The sequence below is a fragment of the Pan paniscus genome, chromosome 9 (assembly GCF_029289425.2).
Source record: "Pan paniscus chromosome 9, NHGRI_mPanPan1-v2.0_pri, whole genome shotgun sequence".
Lineage (NCBI taxonomy): Eukaryota > Metazoa > Chordata > Mammalia > Primates > Hominidae > Pan > Pan paniscus.
This window is the reverse complement of record NC_073258.2, coordinates 127,026,363-127,046,887: the sequence shown is the minus strand read 5'-3', so window position 1 is coordinate 127,046,887 and position 20,525 is coordinate 127,026,363. Positions and strand designations below refer to the sequence as shown.

Below are 20,525 nucleotides of genomic sequence, written 5' to 3'. Positions count from 1 at the left end.
TCCCACGTCCAGCCCAACACCTGACCTCACCTCACCCCAGACAGGTCCCACGGCCCCTCCTCAGCCCATCCAGGACTGGTGGGAAAGGTCCAAAGAAAAGAAGACAAAGCATCCACAAGCAGAGGTCGGTGGCTGGACTCCACCCTCCCCTCCCCAGGAAGCAGGAGGCAGAACTGCGAGGTCAAGACCAGCACTTCCCCCTCCTGCTCCCACCCTCTCCTCCTCTCTGGCCCTCATCTCCTGCCCTCTCCTCCCGGTCCCTGTGTCCTTTCCAGCCATCCCATCCTGGTGTCTCCTGGTCCCCATCTCCACCTCCTCCTCCTTTCCTCCTCTGCCCACAGCCCCTGGTTATGTAAGGGGCTTGGGAACACACAGAGGGAGCTTTGTTGTCAAACCAAATCCATATGGAGCCGGAATGGGCCAGCGCAGCTGTTCCCCATTCCCTCTGCCTTGGCAGGGTTGGGACTCCGGGCAGGGAGCCCCTACACCCCCGCCATTTTGGGAGATGGGGGACAAACACTTGCCCCAGGGCCGCCAGGCAGCTGAATGGGTGGTCAGGGATCAGTCTCCACTGTGTGGAACCACAGCAGGGGACCAGCTGGTCCCTAAGGCAGAATAAAGCCACAGTACAAAGCGAGGGTCACAAAGCCAATAGAGGCAAGCTCTGGGCTGGGGCAGGGCGACACGGTGCCGGGCCTGGGAGGGTGGGGAGTGTATCCAGACCCTCACACAGAACACTGTTGTGTGCTCACCTCAATGGGGTCTGAGAGTAGAAAACTGTGTTGGCCAACTCCCCTCATTCGAGCAGCTTCCCCTGGGAGAAAGAGCTCAAGAGAGAGGAGGGTGGAGGGTTCAGGTCCCAGGCTAGGGAAGCTTAGTCAGCCCATCTTTGGAGACCCTGAGGCCCCAGAAAGACAAGATCCCACCGTCCTTTGCAGGAAGATATCCAAAGAGTTGCATGAGGGCTCAGGAGCTGAGCTAAAGATAAAAGCATTGCATACTTTGGGCAGGCACTGTCTCTTCGCCAAACTCAACTCCTGGAAGAGCCATTTTCATTTGAAAATGCTGGAGCTGCCAACAGGAGGAGCTGACTCCTGCTCCCATGGGCTCCCAATGAAGGCTCTCCTGAACATCCCCGGCCTCCAGGCAACCCAACCCAGCCACCCCCAGAGTCCCAGTTCCACTATGAGGACAACCTGAATGCTGAGGCTGGAGAAAAAAGGCAGATCAGAGAAGCAAGGGCAAGGAGAGAACGCAGAGGAGGCAGAAAGGAAGGAGGAGGGATCACTGAAGATGGTGAGAAATCTAGGGGTGGAAAGAGGAAGGCAGACAGAAAGGGATTGAAGAAGAAGAGCACGGCTCAAACAGGGACAGGAAGGAGGTGGGGGCAGGAGGTCTAGAGAAACGGCCCACACTGCCTGTGAGGACAATCTCCCATACTCCATCAACACCCGCTCCTCGGCCAGCCCCTCATTCAGTCCAGCCCAGCTGGGGAGGGATTTCTAGACCACTCATCTTAGCCCACCCAGTCCTAGGGGCCTGGAGAACAGACCAGCTGAATGGGCCAGGCATAAGGTAGGGGCTGGAGAGGCAGAGAGAGAGGGGTTACTCCTGAGGCTCAGCCCAATTACCTGCTCCCTGCCTGTGGGGAGAGAGGTGCTCTGTGACCTTAAACAACTAAGTTACTTTTCTGAGTCTCTGCTCCCTCGTTTGCAATATGACAGCCAACCTCTGAGGCCTCTCCCGGCCTAAAAAATGTTTGTTTTGTTTGTCCATCACCAGGCTGTGAGACGTGGCAGATACTCTTATCCCAATTAACACAGATGCTAATTGAGTGCCAGAGTGCAAGACCTGCCCGAGGTCACATAACTGGTAAGTGGACGGGGACAAAGGATGCCAGGACAGCTCCTAGTGAGCCACCTGCCCCTCTTCCCCTGGGCCAGAAAGTAGACCCTCTTCAGTCTCTGGACCCCACCCTGGAATCCCAGAAAAGCACACCAGCCAGCATTTATAGAGTGCTGGAGTCCGGGCACTGGATGTTATCTGAAACGTTATCCCATTAAGAAGTGTTAGCCAGGCGGAGCACGGTAGTTCACGCCTATAATCCCAACACTTTGGGAGGCCGAGGCAGGTGGATCATGAGGTCAGGAGTTCGAGACCAGCTTGGCCAACATGGTGAGACCCCCCCATCTCTACTAAAAATACAAAAATTAGTCGGGTGTGGTGGTGGGCACCTGTAATCCCAGCTACTCCGGAGGCTGAGGTAGGAGAATCTCGCTTGAACCCGGGAGGCAGAGGTTGCAGTGAGCTGAGATCGTGCCACTGTACTCCAGCCTGGGCAACAGAGTGAGACTCCGTCTTAAAAAAAAAAAAAAAAAAAAAAAGGAAGAAATGTTGGCCAGACACGGTGGCTCACTCCTGTAATCCTGGCACTCTGGGAGGCTCAGGTGGGCAGATTACCTGAGGTCAGGAGTTGAGACCAGCCTGGCCAACACGGTGAAACCCCATTTCTACTAAAAGTACAAAAATTAGCCAGGAGTGGTGGCACACACCTGTGATCCCAGCTACTTGGGAGGCTGAGGCAGGAGAATCACTTGAACCCAGGAGGCAGAGATGGCAGTGAGCCGAGATCGCACCACTGCACTCCAGCCTGGGCAATAGAGCCAGACTCCGTCTCAAAAAAAAAAAAAAAAAAAAAAAGAAGTGTTAATTTCTCAGAGAAGGAAATGGAGGCTACAGTGGCAGGCTGCAAGCTGTATCCAAGGCTATGCATGGAGGGAAGGGCTGAGAGCCTCCAACCTGCTTCTAGGAATACAAATCTCACAGCTCCATACCACCACCTCAGGCACTATCCCCAGAACCACCTACCTTTGGTTCAGCCTGAGCCCCACTGAGGTCCATGCTGGGGTCACCCCAGCACAGGGTTCCCTCCCTGTCACAGGCATAGGACCTGCAGGGAGTGGAGAACACAGGGGGAGGAAGGGGGAGGAAGTGCCGGTGCTGGGTGGCCACGGAGGCTTCCCAGGACTGGGGCTTCAGTTGATACTGAAGGACATTTGCAGTCTAGCAAGGTCATTACCAACAATGCCCAAGCCATGTGAGGCAGCAGAAGCAAAGGCGAGGAGGTGAGACCACACACGGCATGCTACCAGAAAATGAGAACCACAGGGGGGTCACAACTGGAACTCAATGGGGGTTTTCAAAAAAAAAAAAATTAAAGCCAAGAAACCCTCTGTCACAGTTTCAAAAAAAAATTGAAGTGGAAACGCAATATGTACGAGGAATAAAAGTGGAGCTGTTCAGGAGGAGGCAAATGTGGGTGAACCCCTCGCTCTTCCAAAGCTGTCACTCCCTCTCAGGACCCAAGTGAGGGTTCCACCGTAGGGGTACCTTTCTTGGGCCTCAAATAAGGAGAGGACTGACATAGGGATTGGAGCTGAGGTCAGGACCTGTCTGCAGGGACCTGAAGGTTACTAGGGAGGGGTGATGGGTAGAGAAATGTGGCCAGCCGACCCTGTGGTGGGTGGAATGGGGCATGCACTCCTCAGGGGACAAGCTCCTGCCCATCCTCACCTGGGTTCCTGCCTGCCTCTCTGGTGTCTGAACAGAGACCCCCAAGGTGGCAGCACACAGATGGGGCCAGATCTTTCTCTGGCAAACAGCTCAACTGGCAAAAGGGAAACTTTTTCCCTTTGCCCTGGGAGGAGGAAGCAAAGTAAAGATGCAGCAAAGACAAATCGGCATACCTGAGCTGCATTTCCATCACTCACCACACAAGAATCTATTGAGTGCTTATTGTTTTGCTAGACATCACTCCAGGCATTAAGAAAATACACCAGTGAACAAGACAGACACGCTCGGCTGGGCACGGTGGCTCACGCCTGTAATCCCAGCACTTTGGGAGGCTGAGGTGGGCGGATCACAAGGTCAGGAGTTCGAGACCAGCCTGGCCAACATGATGAAACCCTGTCTCTACTAAAAGTACAAAAATTAGCCAGGCGTGGTGGCGGGCGCCTGTAATCTCAGCTACTCAGGAGGCTGAGGCAGGAGAATAACTTGAAACCAGAAGATGGAGGTTGCAGTTAGCCAAGATCGCGCCACTGCACTCCAGCCTAGGAAACAAGAGCAAAACTCTGTCTCAAAAACAAAACAAAACAAACAAACAAAAACCAGCCTGGGCAACATGGCAACACCCTGTCTCTACAAAAAATAGAAAAATTAGCCTAGTGTGGTGGCGCATACCCACAGTCATGAGCAAGTCAGCTGCCTCCTCGCCTGCCCAGAACTCCGCGGATCCCTCAGCCTCTGCCCTCGTCAGTCCCTTGCATGACTTCCCTCCAAATGATCAGAACCCAGTGGGAACCCAGGGTATACCCCGGCTGGCCCCTAATTCTCTCCTGCCAGGAATCCCTCCTCCCAACCTGAGCAACCTCTAAGAGACAGGGAGGGCTGCCGGTGCGGAGCTTGTCTGTGGGCAAAACAGCTCACCATGTTGGAAGGAGAATTGGGTCTTTGGGAGCCTCTCTGGCCTTGAGCCAGCCCAGGACGGGCATCAAGGAGGGCCAGGCAGCCAAGGTGCTTCTGCCTGGCAGGAATCAGGATGCCAGACGCCAGGAGCAGCCACTTTGGCTGGGTTCCCTGTGCTTAGACCCCATAGGGCCCCTCCCCTTCCCCACGTGTGGCCGTGGTTGCCTTGCAGCCATGTGGGCGGCAGCCACATTTCCAAAGGAATAGGAGCTGCAGGCAGGCCAGATGGAAGCAATTGCCAAGGGAAAGCAGCAGAGGTGGGGGCTGGGGAGGCTGGGAGGGCCCACGGGGAAGGAGGGAAGGAGGGAAGGAGGGAGGGAGAAGAACCTTGTCCTGCCCCGCCCCGCCCAGCTGAGAAAGCGGACAAGCGTGTGCTCAGGGTATGGGCCCGGCCGGGATGTGGGGTTCGGGAGAGCACTCAGAGGTCAGGGTTTGTGTTCCACCTTTGACACTAATACACTGTGGCCTTGAGCAAACCCCTTCACGCCTTTGAGCTGGGATCTGTTTCTTCATGGGGCAAAATGAGCAAACTCCGGGGGCAGTTGAGAACTGGGCTGAAAAGTGAAGGTTTTGGAAGCAGGCCTGGATTTGAGTCCTAGCTCAGCTGCTTACGAGCTGTATGACCTTGGCCAAGTAACTTAATCCTTCAATCCTCCATTTCTTCATTTATAAATGGGCTTAATTACAGGGTTGTGTGAAGCTCACATGAAGGGATGTAAAGTGTCTAGCACATCTTTTTTTTTTTTTTTAAGTTTATTGGGCCAGGCTTTTAATAAGTGCCTGATTGCTAAATGGTAATATTTTTGTTATTTGCTGAGGCCATTTTCATTATGGGGACAGATGTACAGATGTTCACCCATGCTGCAGTTGGCAGAGGACGCAGAGCACAAGTAGGGTCGCTGCAGACCAGCATTCCCTAGCACTCTCCAAACTGGTCCCAGCACTCTTTGGGGCTGCCTCCCCTAAACAGGAGAGCAAGATCCTGCGGACCCCAACCCCCATGCACAGGCTTGAATGAGCTGCAGGTGGGACAAAGGAACTCTCCTACTCAGGTGCTTCTGGGCTTCTGCAGCCAGGCCTTCCTCACAATCAAGGCCCAGGTGGGAAACTGGAGGCCCAGCCAGACCCACACCTCACTTCAGCCCGAGCAGCAGCAACCTCCTCCCTGCTGGGCCAGCAGTGGCACCCAGGGCTTCAGTATAGGCAATCCTACCATCTTATCACATCCTATCACAGGGCAGTGTGGGGTACAGGGGAACAGAGATGGGGTTGTGGCCCGGCTGTAGGTCCCAGGTAAAGGGCTCAGCCAACACTAAAAACCCACAGCTCTGGACACCCACACCCTCTAACCCCGAAAAGCAACAACCCAAGCAACCTTTGGGGGAATTCAGCCCCTGCAGGGCTCAGGGGCTCCAGTCAGAAGCTGACCAGCACTTGGCTAGGGCCTGGGCATCGCACGCTGCTGCTCTCACGTGAAGCTACACTGACCACTTCCTCAGTCTGTAGAATAAAGGACATCATTCACACACCTCCCTCCCCGAAATGTGGCAGGGGTTGGGGTGATTCTGAGGCCAGGGACAGCCAGTAGTCCATCCAGGGCCACTCAGGACACTCATACAGAAGCCTCTGGGAAGGGGGCAACAAAGAAGAGGGGGTTAATAACAAGAGTCACCCAAATCTGCCTACACTCACCATTTCCTCCCGGCAACCAAAAGCTTCAGGTCAAGGTCGTGGGTCTTGAGTAGGAAGGAGGATCCCAGCGTGAGGGGAACACGGAGCGGGAGCTAAACCACCAGCAGCGGCCTGCTGCAGGGAAACGTCCAGCCGGCCCAGTGCGACTGAACTGAGGGGGCAGGAAGCAGGGGCTGTTTGCTCGGGGTGTCCCACCCTGCACTGCTGGACTGCCCCGCTCTCCAGCATCTAAGGTCCATCTCCGAGGGGCCAGGAGCTGGGCTAGGCTCTAGCGGCTGCCTTGATGGCAATCTGTAGGCTTGGACTTCAGACCCCACTTGGGGCCCAAGCTCCCTCTCCATCCCCTGCGGGCCCCGCAGCCAGCTCCTTTCCCTATCGGCCCAGGGTCTGGAACTTGGCAGGCACGGAAACATTTGTATTAGTCCAAGATAGAGGGATCCCTTCCCTCCAACAGATGGTGCAAACCTTTGAGCCATTCTGAGAAGAATTCCCAATTCCATTGGGACAACCCCAGGAGCAGCCTCTCTGAGGAGAGACCCAGAGAACGTGCCCAAGTCAGACCTGGGGTAGCCCCCAAAGCAAGGGCAGATGGTGGCCAGTGGGGAGTTAGGACAGAATGACAGCTCAAGATGGAGCACAGAAAGGGGTTTGGCCTCTCTGCTCCTGCTGGGGAAGGGAGCCCTTTCCAGGATTAAAAGTCCAGAAAGGAGCAGATTCTTAGTTCTATCCAGAAAACCGGATTCTAGGAGTCTAACGAGGTTGGGAGGCTGGCGGGGGCACGGCACTCTCTTCCTGAGAAGCAGAGGGCCAGTCACTGCTTCCCGTAGGGAAGGCAGCCAAGAGGCACCTCAGCCTGGGCCGCCAGCTCACAGAGAAGGCGGCCCTGTTGTCTCTGAACAACAACCCATCCCCAAGCTAAAGACACCCACTCTGCCCAAAGTCCAAGCTGGCAATTTCCAATTCACTTTTCTAACTCTTCCTTCCATGTGCACCCTCACAACCTCGGTTACCATCTTGGAGTCTGGGGGATCTGGCCCCAACTCCTGGCAAGCTCCCCATGTCTTGACAGAGCCCAGGGCCCATGGGGCAGCTTAGGATCACCCACCCAGCGCAATGGGGCCAGGCACAGGAGCAGTCTGGGAGTGGGCCAGGAGCAGGGCAGGGAACGGTCAAGGGGCATTCCCAGACCAGCTCTCAGCAAGCAAAACAGCCTCCCGAGTTCATTTCTAGGCCCCAAACAGCGGGCACGTCCCCGGAACCCACTCTAGAATTATCGGGCAGCTTTGGAGAGTAACAGCATGGGAGAAATATTACCAATAGTGAATATTTATACAGCTCTCCCTCCGTGCAGGCGCCTTTCAAAGCACTTAGCACATATCAACTCATTTAAAATCCCCCTGGCAGATGCCAGGGCCAGGACCTAGAGGAGGTGGAGTCTGTAGGACGGGTCCGGCACAGCTCAGGAGAGAGTGACACGGGTGTGTGTCTCTTGTGAGAACTCAGCCTGTACCAGGCCTGTTCCCAAAGTTCAAAAAGAATGAGTCCGCCTGAGCCTGGCTTCCACGCGGTACCCGCCTCCGGCGGTGGAAAGTACAGGCTGCCCCAAGAGGCCTGTGGGGGGTGCCAGCTTGTGGGTGGCCATGAGGTCAGACAGGGCACAGCTGGGCACCCGAACACTGCCTACACTCCCAGCCTTCTGGCAGCAGTTCCCTTAAGCCAGGCCCTCAGGACCCAGGCTGGGGAGCAGAGGAAGCAGCCACAGTAGGTCAGGCCTCAAGCTGCCCAGACAGAGCCTCCCCACCAGGACTGGGAATGGAGGGGCAGTGCTGGCAGACATGTTGGCAGTTCTGGGCTGGCCGGGAGGTCCCTGCCAGCCAGGTCCCCGAGGAAACACCCACAGCAGACAGCTGAGCCCACTCCCCCCATCGCATCCCTCCCACTGCTCACCACCCATGCAGCTCTGAGGCACAGTGGCCTAGGCCTGACGACCCCCATAACGTGGCCCTAGGACCCTGGGCACAGGCGGCCTCCCACTGACAACTCCACCTTTGGGTCCTGCTCAGCGACCTTGCGACTCCTGCACACAGGCGGACCCCGCAAAGCCTGTCACCTCCAGCACAGTCAGCTCCCAAGTGCTGGACCTGACCGGGGTAGTTGTGGGAGAAACCATCGCTCGAGGATGCTGGAGGTGGGGGCCGCCGCTTCAGTCCGGGCGCAGGGCTGGGGGAGTGGGGGCGGAAACTTTCCGCAGGACTGTCCCGCTTGCTCACTCCAAGGGAGCGGAGAGGATCCGGCTTCCCGCGAAAATCTGGTCCAGGGAAACGGACCCCGGAAAGCAGCTCCGCAGGGCTGTGGCAGCCCCACCCCGACCCGCGCTGCGCCCACGTGCACGGCCCGACCCCCTCCGGGAGGCGCGGCGCCGGCTGGGGTCAGGCGGCCGAGGACCCCGCGGCTCCCCGCCCCGCCCCGCCCCGCGGGCCCCCGCGCACCGCCGCCGCGTACTCACCCTCACGGGTGGAGCGGGGCGGGGCAGCACGGTTCCGCACGCAGCTCCGATCCGCTAGGCGCACCGACCGGCGGCGCAGCGCTGGCGCGACGGCTCGACTCGGCCCGGTCCCTGTCCCGGGCGCGGGTCCGGCCTGGGAGCGGGTGAGTCCGCCTGCAGGGGAGGCGGGGACCCGGGCCCGGGTTGGGGGCGGGGAAGGGGCTGGACACGCTTGCGCACACGGCGGCCCGACTCCCAGGAGCTCCCGGGAGGGGTAGAAAGGGCGGGGTGGAGGAGGGGGAAGGGCGGGGGTGATGCCGCGCGGTCGCCGGCTTGGGATGGTGTTCGCGCCTCCGAGACCCGGACAGAGGCAAGCAGGGGCGCCGTGGGTGCCAGAGAGGCGGAAGAGGAGGCCTGATGGGGTGAGCACAGGGCCAGGGCAGGCACTGCCTGTGAATGGCGCCAGGGTGGGTATGCCCAGCGCAGCCAAGGCGCACGCTCCCGGGAACAATGAGAATCAAGAAAGGGTGCAGTGCTCTGTCCCACGGGGAACGGTGTCCTTCCCTCACTGAGGAAACTGGGGCAGGGTCCTGTTCCGGGAGCCTATGCTTCCCATGCCCCATGCACGCAAGGCAGCCAGTCAGTCCCCTGGGCCCAGACGTGGGCCCTTCCTCTGCTTCGGTTGGGGCCTGCTGCCCCTAAACTGCTCTCTCTGCACCCCTCACTTGCATACTCTTTATCTTGGCCTCAGAAAGTTTCTCAGTTTCCTTTCCGTTATTGAAGGCGCCAGGGATCCTGTCTCCAGGAAGAAACCCCTGGGCCCCTGACCCTGGTTCTTTGGACCCAGGCATCCCCCCAAATAAACCTGGGAACTGCCCAGGCTGAAGAACAGTTCAGAAGTCACCCTACAGGACAATCCACAGCCCCTTAGGCCAGTCCCTTTCACAGGTCAGCACAGTGTTTCCGGAGCCCCACGTATGAACAGCCCAGTGCCGGGAGCGCCAGGGGCTCCAAGGAAAGTATCAGACCCATTCCCTGTCCCCAGGAAGCTTACCATCCAGCGGCACAGAGAAGGCTCACCATGGACTCCATTCAAGAACGAGGCAGGATAGGATGTGAATAAGTGCAAGGTGTGAGTGACTGACAGTAAGTGCAAGGGGGTTCAGAGAAGTGGCAGCTCCAAGCCTGCTTCTGCTGAAGCTGGAGGGCTTATCTGTCAAGAACCCCCAACTCAGGAAGCTCTGCTCCAAGTGAGCTGAGTAAGGAGAGTCTGCCTCCAAGTTGTTCCTCTGCAGTTGACTGTGCTCCATCCTAAATCATTCCTTGCACGGGCAGAAGCTGTTTGGCATTGCACCAGTGTCTGATTTTGTTTGAATATGGTGCCTTTGGCTTAATCAGTCAGACATGCATTCAACAACTATTTATTTATTTATTTATTTATTTATTATTTTGAGACAGAGTCTCGCTCTGTCGCCAGGCTGGAGTGCACTGGCGTGATCTTGGCTCACTGCAACCTCCGCCTCCCAGGTTCAAGTGATTCTCCTGCCTCAGCCTCCCGAGTAGCTGGGACTACAGGCGCGCGCCACCATGCCCAGCTAATTTTTGTATTTTTAGTAGAGACGAGGTTTCACCATGCTGGCCAGGATGGTCTCGATCTCTTGACCTTATGATCCGCCCGCCTCGGCCTCCCAGAGTGTTGGGATTACAGGCGTGAGCCATTCAACAACTATTTATTGCATGCCATCTCCAGGCCTGGAATTAAGCTGGGTATAAAGAACACAATGACTAAGTCCCTGCCTCGGGCAAGTCGAGGAAGACGGAAGAGCCTCCTTGTTCTACAGATGGGAAGACTGGCCCAAAGGGAGTAAGCAGCTGCCCTTCATAACTAAGTGAATCTGACAGAACTGATCCAAGCGTCAGCCCAGCCTCTAAACTTGGCCATTTGATGAACTAGATCTAAGCACAGTTTGCAGTTCTTGCCGTGAATCACGTAAATGTCACTCTACCAGAAAATGGAACTTAAGAACCAGCATTTGTTCCTGGAGACCTGAGTTCCAACTCTTGTCTCTGCCACTAAATAGCTTTAGTTTTCTTACTGGGGTGGGGGGAGGGGAAAGGAAATAACTGCTTATTCAAAGGGCTATTGTTGGCATTAAATCAGGCAATGGATGCGAATTTGGTCTGAAAGCATAACCTGCTATATATAAGTGTGTGCTGTTACTATGCAGGTGGCGTGCCTTTTCTAACCTATAAGCTGTATTCAGGCCTCTCCCCCAGCTTATCCCAAGCCTGGTTACTAGGTGCCCAGAAGCTAACCGTAATTCTGCTCCCCTCAGGTTAGGCCACAATGTGCTTACTCATGATGATCTTTTCCCTCCAGTTTCTTAACAGCAAGGCCACAAGCTTAGCTCACTGCCTAGAAGCCATGTCATCTTTGGGGCAGGAGGGAAGCAATTCTGGTGCCTTTCTCCTCTTCTCTTCTCTCTTTTTCTTTCTTTCTTTTCTTCCTTCTTTCCTTCCTTGCTTTCTCTCTCTCTCTTTTCTTGTCTTTCCATCTTTCCTTCTCTTCTCTTCTCTTTTTCTTTTTCTTCCTCTTTCCTTCCTTGCTTTCTCTCTCTCTCTTTTCTTGTCTTTCCATCTTTCCTTCTCCTCTTCTCTTCTCTTTTTCTTTTTCTTCCTCTTTCCTTCCTTGCTTTCTCTCTCTCTCTTCTTGTCTTTCCATCTTTCCTTCTCCTCTTCTCTCTTTTTCTTTCTTTCCTTTCTTCCTTCCTTCTTCCTTCGTTCCTTTCTCTCTCTTTTCTTGTCTTTCCATCTTTCCTTCTTTCTTTTTCTTTTTTTTTCTTCCTTCCTTCTTTCCTTCCTTCCTCTCTCTCTCTCTTTTCTTGTCTTTCCATCTTTCCTTCTCCTCTTCTCTCCTCTCTCCTCTCTCCTCTCCATGTGCTTTTTTGGCCCCAGGCCCCCCTTTGGTGCAACTACAACACATGATGAGCGGCTCAGCAAGAGGCAGTAGGATGGGATAAGCAGGGCTTTGGCCCATGGGGACTGTTTCTTTTGGATGTTAACTGTGCCAAAGTGGGACCAAGGCAACCAGAGGAACATCAGGTCTTAGTCCCCTTCCAAGCCATCAGTGCTGCCTCCATTCCCATTTCCTTTGCCTCCCAAACTCTCCTGTGTTTCTGCTTGGTGGAAGTGGCAGGACACCTCTGTGCTGGGGCAACCAGAGGGGCCTCAGGAGCAGAGGGAGGAGCAGGTGCATCTAGATCTGGGAAGCCCTGGCCCTGCGGCCCCTCTCTGGCAGGAGTGGGTGTGAGCAGCAGCGTGGAACAGCTCCTGTATCATGTGCCACGTTAGCATCCTGCCCACCAAGAGGAGGAAACAGCAAGATGTGTTTGAGGAAGAAATATACCCCATCCAGCATCTCAGATGATTTTTAAAATAGCAACTCCAGGATGGTATTTCAGCTCCTATTTTTATCAGATTTATATGGCTGGACCATGGAGCTGAGCTGTTCCCAGGGTTCTCAGTAGCAAGGGACATCACTCTTGTAGTGTTAGCTGAAATGCATTCCAGGAACCTGTAGGCTGAAAGAGATCCTGAGAAGTCATTGCACACAGCCCCTGCCTCTGTTTAGGACCACAGTCAGTTAACCACCAAAAGTTTACGGCTTTTTTCCTTGAAACCTCTTGGTTGGCCAGGAGTGTTGGCTCATGCCCGTAATCTCAGCACTTTGGGAGGCCGAGGTGGGTGGATCACCAGAAGTCGGAATTTCGAGACCAGCCTGGCCAACATGGTGAAACCCCATCTCTACTAAAAACACAAAAATTAACTGGGCGTGGTAGTGGGTGCCTGTAATCCCAGCTACTCAGGAGGCTGAGGCAGGAGAATCACTTGAACCCGGGAGGCGGAGGTTGCAGTGAGCCGAGATTGAGCCACTGCACTCCAGCCTGGCAACAGAGTGAGACTGTCTCAAAAAGTAAATAAATAGAAACTCTTGGTTCCATGCGTAGTCTAGCATTTTGTAGCACTTCTAATCACGAAGTTATTTTTAATATTTGTTTGGTCTGTTATACAAAATGTAGACTGGATGGCTTATAAACTACAGAAATCTCTCACAGTTCTGTAGGCTAGAAAGTCTAAGATGAAGATGCCAGCAGCCTGCTTCCTGGTTCATACAAGGTCATCTTCTCACTGTAACCTCACAGTGAGAGGAAGGGCCTAGGGGTGACTCTGGGATCTCTTTTATGAGACACTAATCCCATTAATGGGGGCCCCCCACCCTCATGGCCTAATCACCTCCCAAAGGCCCCACGATTGCCTTGGGTGTTAGGATTCCCACATATGAATTTTAGGGGAACACAGACGTTCAGGCCATAGCAAATATCTTGCCCAAATATCTCTAGTTCCATCCTTTTGGTCACTCTCAGACCAGAACATTTACTGAGTGATTACTATGTCCCACAAAATTCTTATTTAACCCTCAGAAAAACCCTCTGGGGGAAGCATTGTTATCACTCCTATTTCATGAGCAGTTATGTAACTTGCCCCAGATAAGACTTGGTTATGGCACAAATTCTGTGTTGGAGCCTTCAGACCACTCTGCTTCCCAAGCAGGGGAGGAACAGAACATTAAAGATTTTCTTGGCCTTGGCTTTCATTTCTTCATCGTGGTTCTGAAAGGAAAATTGGCTACAGTCCTAAATGTATGTGTGGGCCCACGCTAGCAGCTCAGCTTTCAGTGCCAGCCACACTGAGCCCTGGTCTCCCTAACTTCCAGGCCTTTACTCTGCTTGTCATTGAGCTGATGACCAAGATCCAGCCTAGAGCACAAGAAGACAAACGCTGCGTGATCTCGTGTGTAGAACCTAACAAAGTGGAACTCACAGAAGCAGAGAGTAGAATGGTGGTTGCCTGTTGGAATGGGGAGATGGTCAGAGAATGCAAACTTTCAGTTGGATGAGAGGAAGAAGTTCCAGAGATCCATTGTGCCACATGGTGACAATAGTTAATAACAATGTACTGGGCGGTGGGGGGTGGCTTACGCCTGTAATCCCAGCACTTTGGGAAGCTGAGGCAGACAGATCACTTGAGGTCAGGAGTTCTAGACCAGCTTGTCCAACATGGTGAAACCCTGTTTCTACTAAAACTACAAAATTAGCCAGGTGTGGTGGTGTGCGCCTGTAATCTCAGCTACTTGGGAGGCTGAATCGCTTGAACCCAGGAGGTGGAGGTTGCAGTGAGTCGAGACTGCGCCACTGCCCTCCAGCCTGGGTGACACAGTGAGACTCTGTTTCAAAAAAACAAAAAAAAGCAATGTACTGTATACTTGAAAATTGCTCACAGGGATTTTAAATGTTCTCACCATTACAAAATGATAAATATGTGACATAATGCATATGTTAATTAGCCCGATTTAGTGATTCCACAGTGTATACATATAACAAAACATGTTGTACACCATAAATGTATACTATTTTTATTTGCCAATTAAATATTTTTTTTTTAAGTTTTAGCCTGCAGGTTTAGCTTTTTGGGGCTGAAGCCCCATAGCCCCCTCCACTTCAACACACTCATCAGCATTGTAATTACTTTGTAATTAATGCCTGTGTTCCTACTAAATTGTAAGCTCCACATGAGCTCTGCCTCCAGGTGCTTGCAAAAAAACCAAAAGGGGGTGGGGGTAGATGCTCAAAACCTGTTTATTAAATTGTATTGAAATTGAAACGCTTGAAACAGATTTCATTCCTGCTTATTTTCTAACAGTGGTTAAAACTTGGTAACTTCAAGTTGACATGGATTTCAGAATTCAATGTAATTTCAATAATATTATAATAGAACAAACTTAGGGTTGCCAACATTTATTTTGCTAAGCAAGGCTATTTTAAAAACAACTATCAATAATTATCTTATTTTAAAAAATACATTTTAACCTTATATATACATGTTTGGAATAAAAACAGTCCTTCCTGAGAAGGAAGAGTTGGCAGACCTACATCAATAAAATAAATATATTCAAATGCTTTGGATATGGAAGTATTACGAGAGAAACATTTTCAAGTATTACTTCGTATGTAGTTGTTTCTTATTTCTCAGTTCGGGGATCTGTATTCAACAGGGACATGGAATATGGAGCCTGAGATGGTATTTTTCTGTTTCATGTTGGTAAATAGAGACCACTCAGCAATTTTGCTCTATTAGGAAAGTTTGAGGCAAATGGAGAGAAGCCAAGGAACAATAGCAGTCATGCCTCCAACTGCTTCTTTCCTTCTCCAACCAAGCCAGAAAGAATGTAGGCCAAGTGTTGGGGCTAAAAGCCAGTCGTGGAGCCGTCCAGGATTTATCTAGGAAGGGTGACATCTGCCACTGCTCCAGCAGAGCGGGGGCATGGCATGCTTCTGAGGGCACACAGTTCAACACATGAGGCACTCTGCAGCACACAGGACCAAGGTGTCATGCTGCCAGAGGGGCTGGCATTTGCCATTTTGTCAAGGCAGGGCTGCAGCTTGTGGCTTGCTCAGGACAGAAGGATGTTGGGTTCTTACGTGATAGCAGGAAGAAAGCATGAGGTAGAGGGGCTGGTCCTTACTCTCCATCCCCTGCATGAGATCCAGGAGGCCTCATTCAGAGCCTAGCTCCGGTCCTCCATTCGCCACATGTTTTTTGAGCACTTATAGGTGAGTCACCACCCTAGGTTCTGGGGAAATGGTGAACCAAGGGCCAGAAGTCTCTGCTTCCTGGAGCTGACGTTCACTCCATAATGCTGGACAAGACATCCTGAGCCCATTTCTTCGTAAAAAGGAACGAGAATGTGGGTCATGAAATGATCTGCTGTATGAATGTAGGGTTATAATGTTGCTTTGTCTCAAAGGTTGGTTTGCTGAGCCAGGTAGTGTCTTAGGGGCCAGGGATAGAGAGATAACTAAAACAAAGCTCCTACCCTCAAGACCCTCTCAGTCTAGTGAGGAAAGCGGAGAAACTCACAAATAGGAATAAAAAGAGGCACTATATTGCAAAGCTATCATCTTGAGTTAACCCGGGAGTCTGATATGAAGGTCACCCTATAAAGACAGACTATGCTTTTGGAGTCTCAACAGGACTTGGCAGAGCGGCCAACCCTGGTGCACTCTAGACCTTGAGGGTGATAAGCCCAAAGAGGGTTGGATTGAGGGAGGGAGCTGCATGGGGGCCGTGGCCGGCAGGGTCCCTGGAGATTACAGCAGCAGAGCACTGGCTGGCTCTGAAGGGGAACGCTTGCCAGGCCTCTAGCAGAGGCTTGTCTTTCCATGTACAAGAAAAGTTAAGTGGTGAGGCCTGGAGAGGGGCCCCCTTCTGTACTGTGGTGAAGATAAACGAGGCTGGGAGAGGAGTGAGGGGACGCTATCCCAGAGAGGCTCCTCCCCACAGAGTGGGCAGAAGGAAGACAGAACTGGCCAGCCCCTCGGGGGAGTCGAGAAACCTTCCAGAGTGTGGGTCCCTGTCTCCATGCCCGCCTCTCCAGACCTGAGAGCCTGCCCTCTGCTGTGACTGCCAGCCTCGTCTGTCCTGTTGGGTGAACTCTGTCCCATCTCTCTTGCCCCTCAAACGTTTATTTATCCAGTGTCAAATTCCTACCCACCTTCCTCCAGGGGCCAGGCGCTACGAGATGAGGGGAAGGAACGGCAAGGTCAGCGGGAGCCCGTGGAGTCAGACCCTCCAGCAGCACCGCTGGGGGCTGGGCAGGAGGGCATGGGCTGAGGCTGCAGGGAAGGGCTGCTCCACAGGGAGGCCTCCCTCTGCTCCGTGGCAGTTGTGGTGCTGGAGATGGAGCCCGTGTTTGCTTGTTGGGACCACATCTGCTTTCAGAGGGGAGGCGGGTCACTTCTTTCCCCTGGACCTGGAATGGGCACAACTGCGACCCAGGGAGCATTCCTGCAAGCTGGACACTGCTCTGGGAGAAGACCTCCATCCAACCTCCTGCCAAGACCCCAGCAGCTGCCAGTGTCACTGCCCACAAAAGTATTTGCTTAGCCCAAGAAAGAGTCAGTCAGATGTGTGGTGGCCATGAAATGGATCCTGCTGATTCTCTGTCAGACCTCCCTGCATTGGTCACTACCTCAAAGTTCCTTGGCTGCAACTCCATGTTGCCTGAATCTAGGGACTGTTGAAGTATTGCAGGGGCTGGGCGCGGTGGCTCACGCCTGGAATCCCAACACTTTGGGAGGCCGAGACGGGTGGATCACCTGAGGCCAGGAGTTGAAGACCAGCCTGGCCAACATGGTGAAACCCTGTCTCTACTAAAAATACAAAAATTAGCTGGGCATGGGGGCGCATCCCTGTAGTCCCAGCTACTCAGGAGGCTGAGGCAGGAGAATCACTTGAACCCAGGAGGCAGAGGTTGCAGTGAGTCGAAATTGCGCCACTGCAATCCAGCCTGGGTGATGGAGCGAGATTGTCTCAAAAAAAAAAAAAAAGAGCTGCAGGGAAGAATGGCTGAGTGGAGGCCAGTGGCTTCATTGTGCCTCATCTGAACTCCCTGAAGGCTGAAGCAGGTCCCTGAGGCTTTCTGACCACACCCTCCACTCCCCGGCTGTTTCTATTTTTTTAATTTTTTTTTCTGAGAGGGAGTCTTGCTCTGTCACCCAGGCCAAAGTGCGGTGGCTCACCGCAACCTCCGCCTCCCGGGTTCAAGGGATTCTCCTGCTTCAGCCTCCCAAGTAGGTGGGATTACAGGAGCCCACCACCACACCTAGCTAATTTTTCTGTTTTTTAGTAGAGATGGGTTTCACCATGTTCGTGATTCTGCTGTTTCTAAGGAGTCTCTCCCAGGGCCATGGGGGTCCACAGCAGGCCCTGAGACCCTGAAGCAGGTTGGCTGCACCTGGGCTACCACCTGCAGTAAAGGGGCTAATCTCTGAATGAGGCTTCCTGGTTCTCAGGCAGGGGATGGAGAGTAAGGACCACCCACTGTGCCTCAAGCTTCCCCCCTGCTATCACTTAGGAGCCTGCCATCCTGCCATCCCTGAGAGCTTCCCAAGCAAGGCACAAAATCCACAGCCCTACTCTGACAAAGTGGCAGACACCAGCCCCTCTGGCAGCATGATGCCTTGGTCCTGTGTGCTGGAGAGAGCCTGTGTGTTTACTTGTGTGCCCGCCCATACAAGCCATGTCCCTGCGCTGCTTGAGCCCTGTTGGTTGCCTAACTGCTCATCAGCCTCTGACGCTTTGAGGTCCCTTCCTGGTCTCAAGATCCTCTGAACGTCTGCCTCTGATAGGCCTTGAACCCGAGCCGCCTCCGGGCTTTTGTATTCAACTGCAACCATATCATTTGCCCTTGCTGATTCACTGTTTTGCACTTGATCTTCTGGCTGCTTCATATGAGTCTGTTTTGTCTTCCTGCCGAGATAAAAACTCAAGGCTGGGGACTCGCTGACCAAATAACAGAGCAAGGCAGGCTTTTCGGGCTTGCATAATCTGATTCTTATTAAAACCCGCCCATTTCCAGGCACCAAGCCCCTATCCTCCTCAACAAGAAGTTTATCAACAGGGTTGACTGACTCACAGGGAGGTGTGACCTCACTGCTGGAAGGAGGAAGTGCCATCAGAAACCTGTATAGATTAATTTCCTGAAAGGTTCCAAGTTTGGTTTTTTGGGGAACTCCTCAAAGGAGAGGTGGATGGCAGGGGAAGGAGGAGGGGTGATGGGGAGGAGCAGAATAAGAAGTTGTACAAACAGGAGAGGCACAGAGTGGGGAGAAGGAAGCCACCACGGACGGCGAGCCCTGGGGCTTGGAGAAGGCCCTCGGCACCCTTCCAGGGCAGCTCCCACCTGTCAGTTGAAACCACCACCTGGAGACTTTCCACCATTCTCAAGGCCTTCCCACAGGTTCTACCCACCCACTCTCCCCCACCATCTGTCTGCCTCCCAGGCCACGCTGTCCACACTGAGTGAGCCCGCTAGTTTATTCAATACTAGGAATAAGCCGGTACAAAATACATTTTTAGAAAATTCACTTGGAGATAAAAAATCTTGTCCCCACTCCTCCCCCAATCCCACACATCTGTGCTCTTCTGCCTGAGTTAATTCAGCTTTGCTGAGCCTCCTGCAAGAGCTTGAGCAGGGGGTCGTCAGCCCTGAGGGCGAAGGTGAGTGTGCGCTGCTGGTAGTGCCTAGGGTCACACTCCAGGTTCTCGATCACCTCAGCCAGCAGGTGGGCCCGCTCCACGCCTGAGCCGGGGGCCTCGAAGCCCAGGGCGGTGAAGTGCACATGCAGGTGGTAGTAGGAGGGCAGGTAGTGCAGGTATACTCGCAGATGGTCTCCCTTCATCCGGTAGCGCTGCAGGATGGCCTCCTGATGAGACAGGGGCAGGCAGGTCAGGAGTCACCGTGCTGCCTGAGGCCCAGCGCCATGTCCCCACCTAGACCCTCCTCCCATCTGAATCCTGGGTTGGCCTGGGACAGCTCATAAAAACCCTACAAACAGCTCTCTACCTGCTGTCTGCTTCAGCTTCCTCTGTCTTCTAGTCTAGGAAATCCACAAGTGCAGGTGACAGCAGCAAAGCTGAGACTCTCCCAAAAGAAGTGGGGAGCGGCCTCAATCAGCATTCCCCACCCCAACGTGGAAAAAACACTGGCTTCCTCAAACAGTTGCTGCTGGGAATCTTGGAAGGCCCAGTGTCTACAGACAAGCCCCAGATTCCCAAGACTATGGGGACTTTCATGATTTAGAAGCATTTCATCAGTCATGAAGTGGATGGGAGGAAGCCTCATTCTCTCTTTTAGCATAGGACAGGGTGGAGCTTGGAAACAATGAAGTTGGGGATGGGGCTATGCTGAGAACTTGGTGAAAGAGCAGGGACTGTGGAAGGGGTGTGGGAGGGGCTGCTCCCACACAGACCTGGCGAAGTCTCAGCGGGCTCCTTGCAGAAGAGGAAAGCATTGACTTTGGCCCTGGCTCCCTTTGCCCACCTCCACCTTGCTCAGGGGTGGGTCTTTTTCTACCAACCTCCACCTTCAGGAGGCTGTGAGGCATAGAATTAAGCGGAGACTCTCATCTCCATTGTGGGCAAATCCCTGAGGTGGTCAGAGGTGAAGAGAAAAGTACTAGGGCCTCAGTGGGCTCAGTATATACCCCAGAACTGTGTTCTGCATTTGGAGCTCACCCCAGGAATCCCTGCAGCAAGGCGAGACCAGGGCCAAGGCACCCGAGGGGCTTCCTGGAGTAAGTGAGGTCTGTCTGCCAGAGTGGAGCTGTCTGAGCTGCTAGGGCAGGTCAAAGTGTTGGCCTGGCATCTCCCCAAGAGAAAGACACCATTCTTTGCCATTTGTAATATCCAGAGACTGCTTCAGGATCTGAACAAGTCACCCCACAAAGATAAAGGCAGCCAAGGGGTGGTGCCGTGGGTGAGCAGGAGGGAAGATAGATCGGGGCCCAGCAGCAGGGGAAGCTGGGTGTGGGCAGAGCCTTGCCTCCAGGTCTGCATTAACACCTCGAAGCATCACTGGTCAAAAAGGGGCAAACCTCTCTCCTGGCTGGGCATCGTTGTGACTGCTAGCTCTGGCGTGTTACGCAGATCATCACATTTCAGAGTGGAAAAAAGACTCAGACCCAGCCCCTTAGGATGGTGGATTTAGAAGGGACCCATCTAGATAATGTGGTTCAGGGAGGTGAAGTGACCTGCCCCAGGCCACTCAGCTGGTTAGGGTCCAAATATCAGGCCAGGACCACACCCAAGATTCTAGACACTCTTCCCCCATCTCCCCGTGCTCCTGGGATCTGTTTAGAGCCCCGATAATTTCATTCAATTCAACAAATATCCCAGAGAGAAAGTATCCCAGAACACCAGG

The 20,525-nt window shown here is 53.6% G+C and overlaps 2 protein-coding genes across 3 annotated transcripts in view; both read right to left on the bottom strand.

Annotated features, from left to right (window-relative positions):
* The window catches only part of ST3GAL4 (ST3 beta-galactoside alpha-2,3-sialyltransferase 4), a 59,064-nt gene extending 50,146 nt beyond the window's left edge, over positions 1-8,918 (bottom strand). Inside the window, exons 1-2 of one of the 2 annotated variants that reach the window (XM_034934031.4) lie at positions 8,266-8,580; positions 6,220-6,370 (exon numbers count right to left, since the gene is read on the bottom strand). In XM_034934031.4, the coding sequence (XP_034789922.1) occupies positions 6,220-6,222 (3 nt within the window). In that variant the 5' untranslated portion in view covers positions 6,223-6,370; positions 8,266-8,580. Of the gene's footprint in view, positions 1-6,219; positions 6,371-8,265; positions 8,581-8,725 lie in introns of those variants that run through there. The other variant, XM_063608874.1, reaches the window with a different exon arrangement.
* Positions 8,919-18,626: 9,708 nt separating this feature from the next.
* DCPS (decapping enzyme, scavenger) overlaps positions 18,627-20,525 on the bottom strand; it is a 40,022-nt gene continuing 38,123 nt past the window's right edge. Inside the window, exon 6 of the mRNA XM_003819891.7 lies at positions 18,627-19,029. Within this exon, the coding sequence (XP_003819939.4) occupies positions 18,763-19,029 (267 nt within the window). The 3' untranslated portion in view covers positions 18,627-18,762. The remainder of the gene's footprint in view (positions 19,030-20,525) is intronic.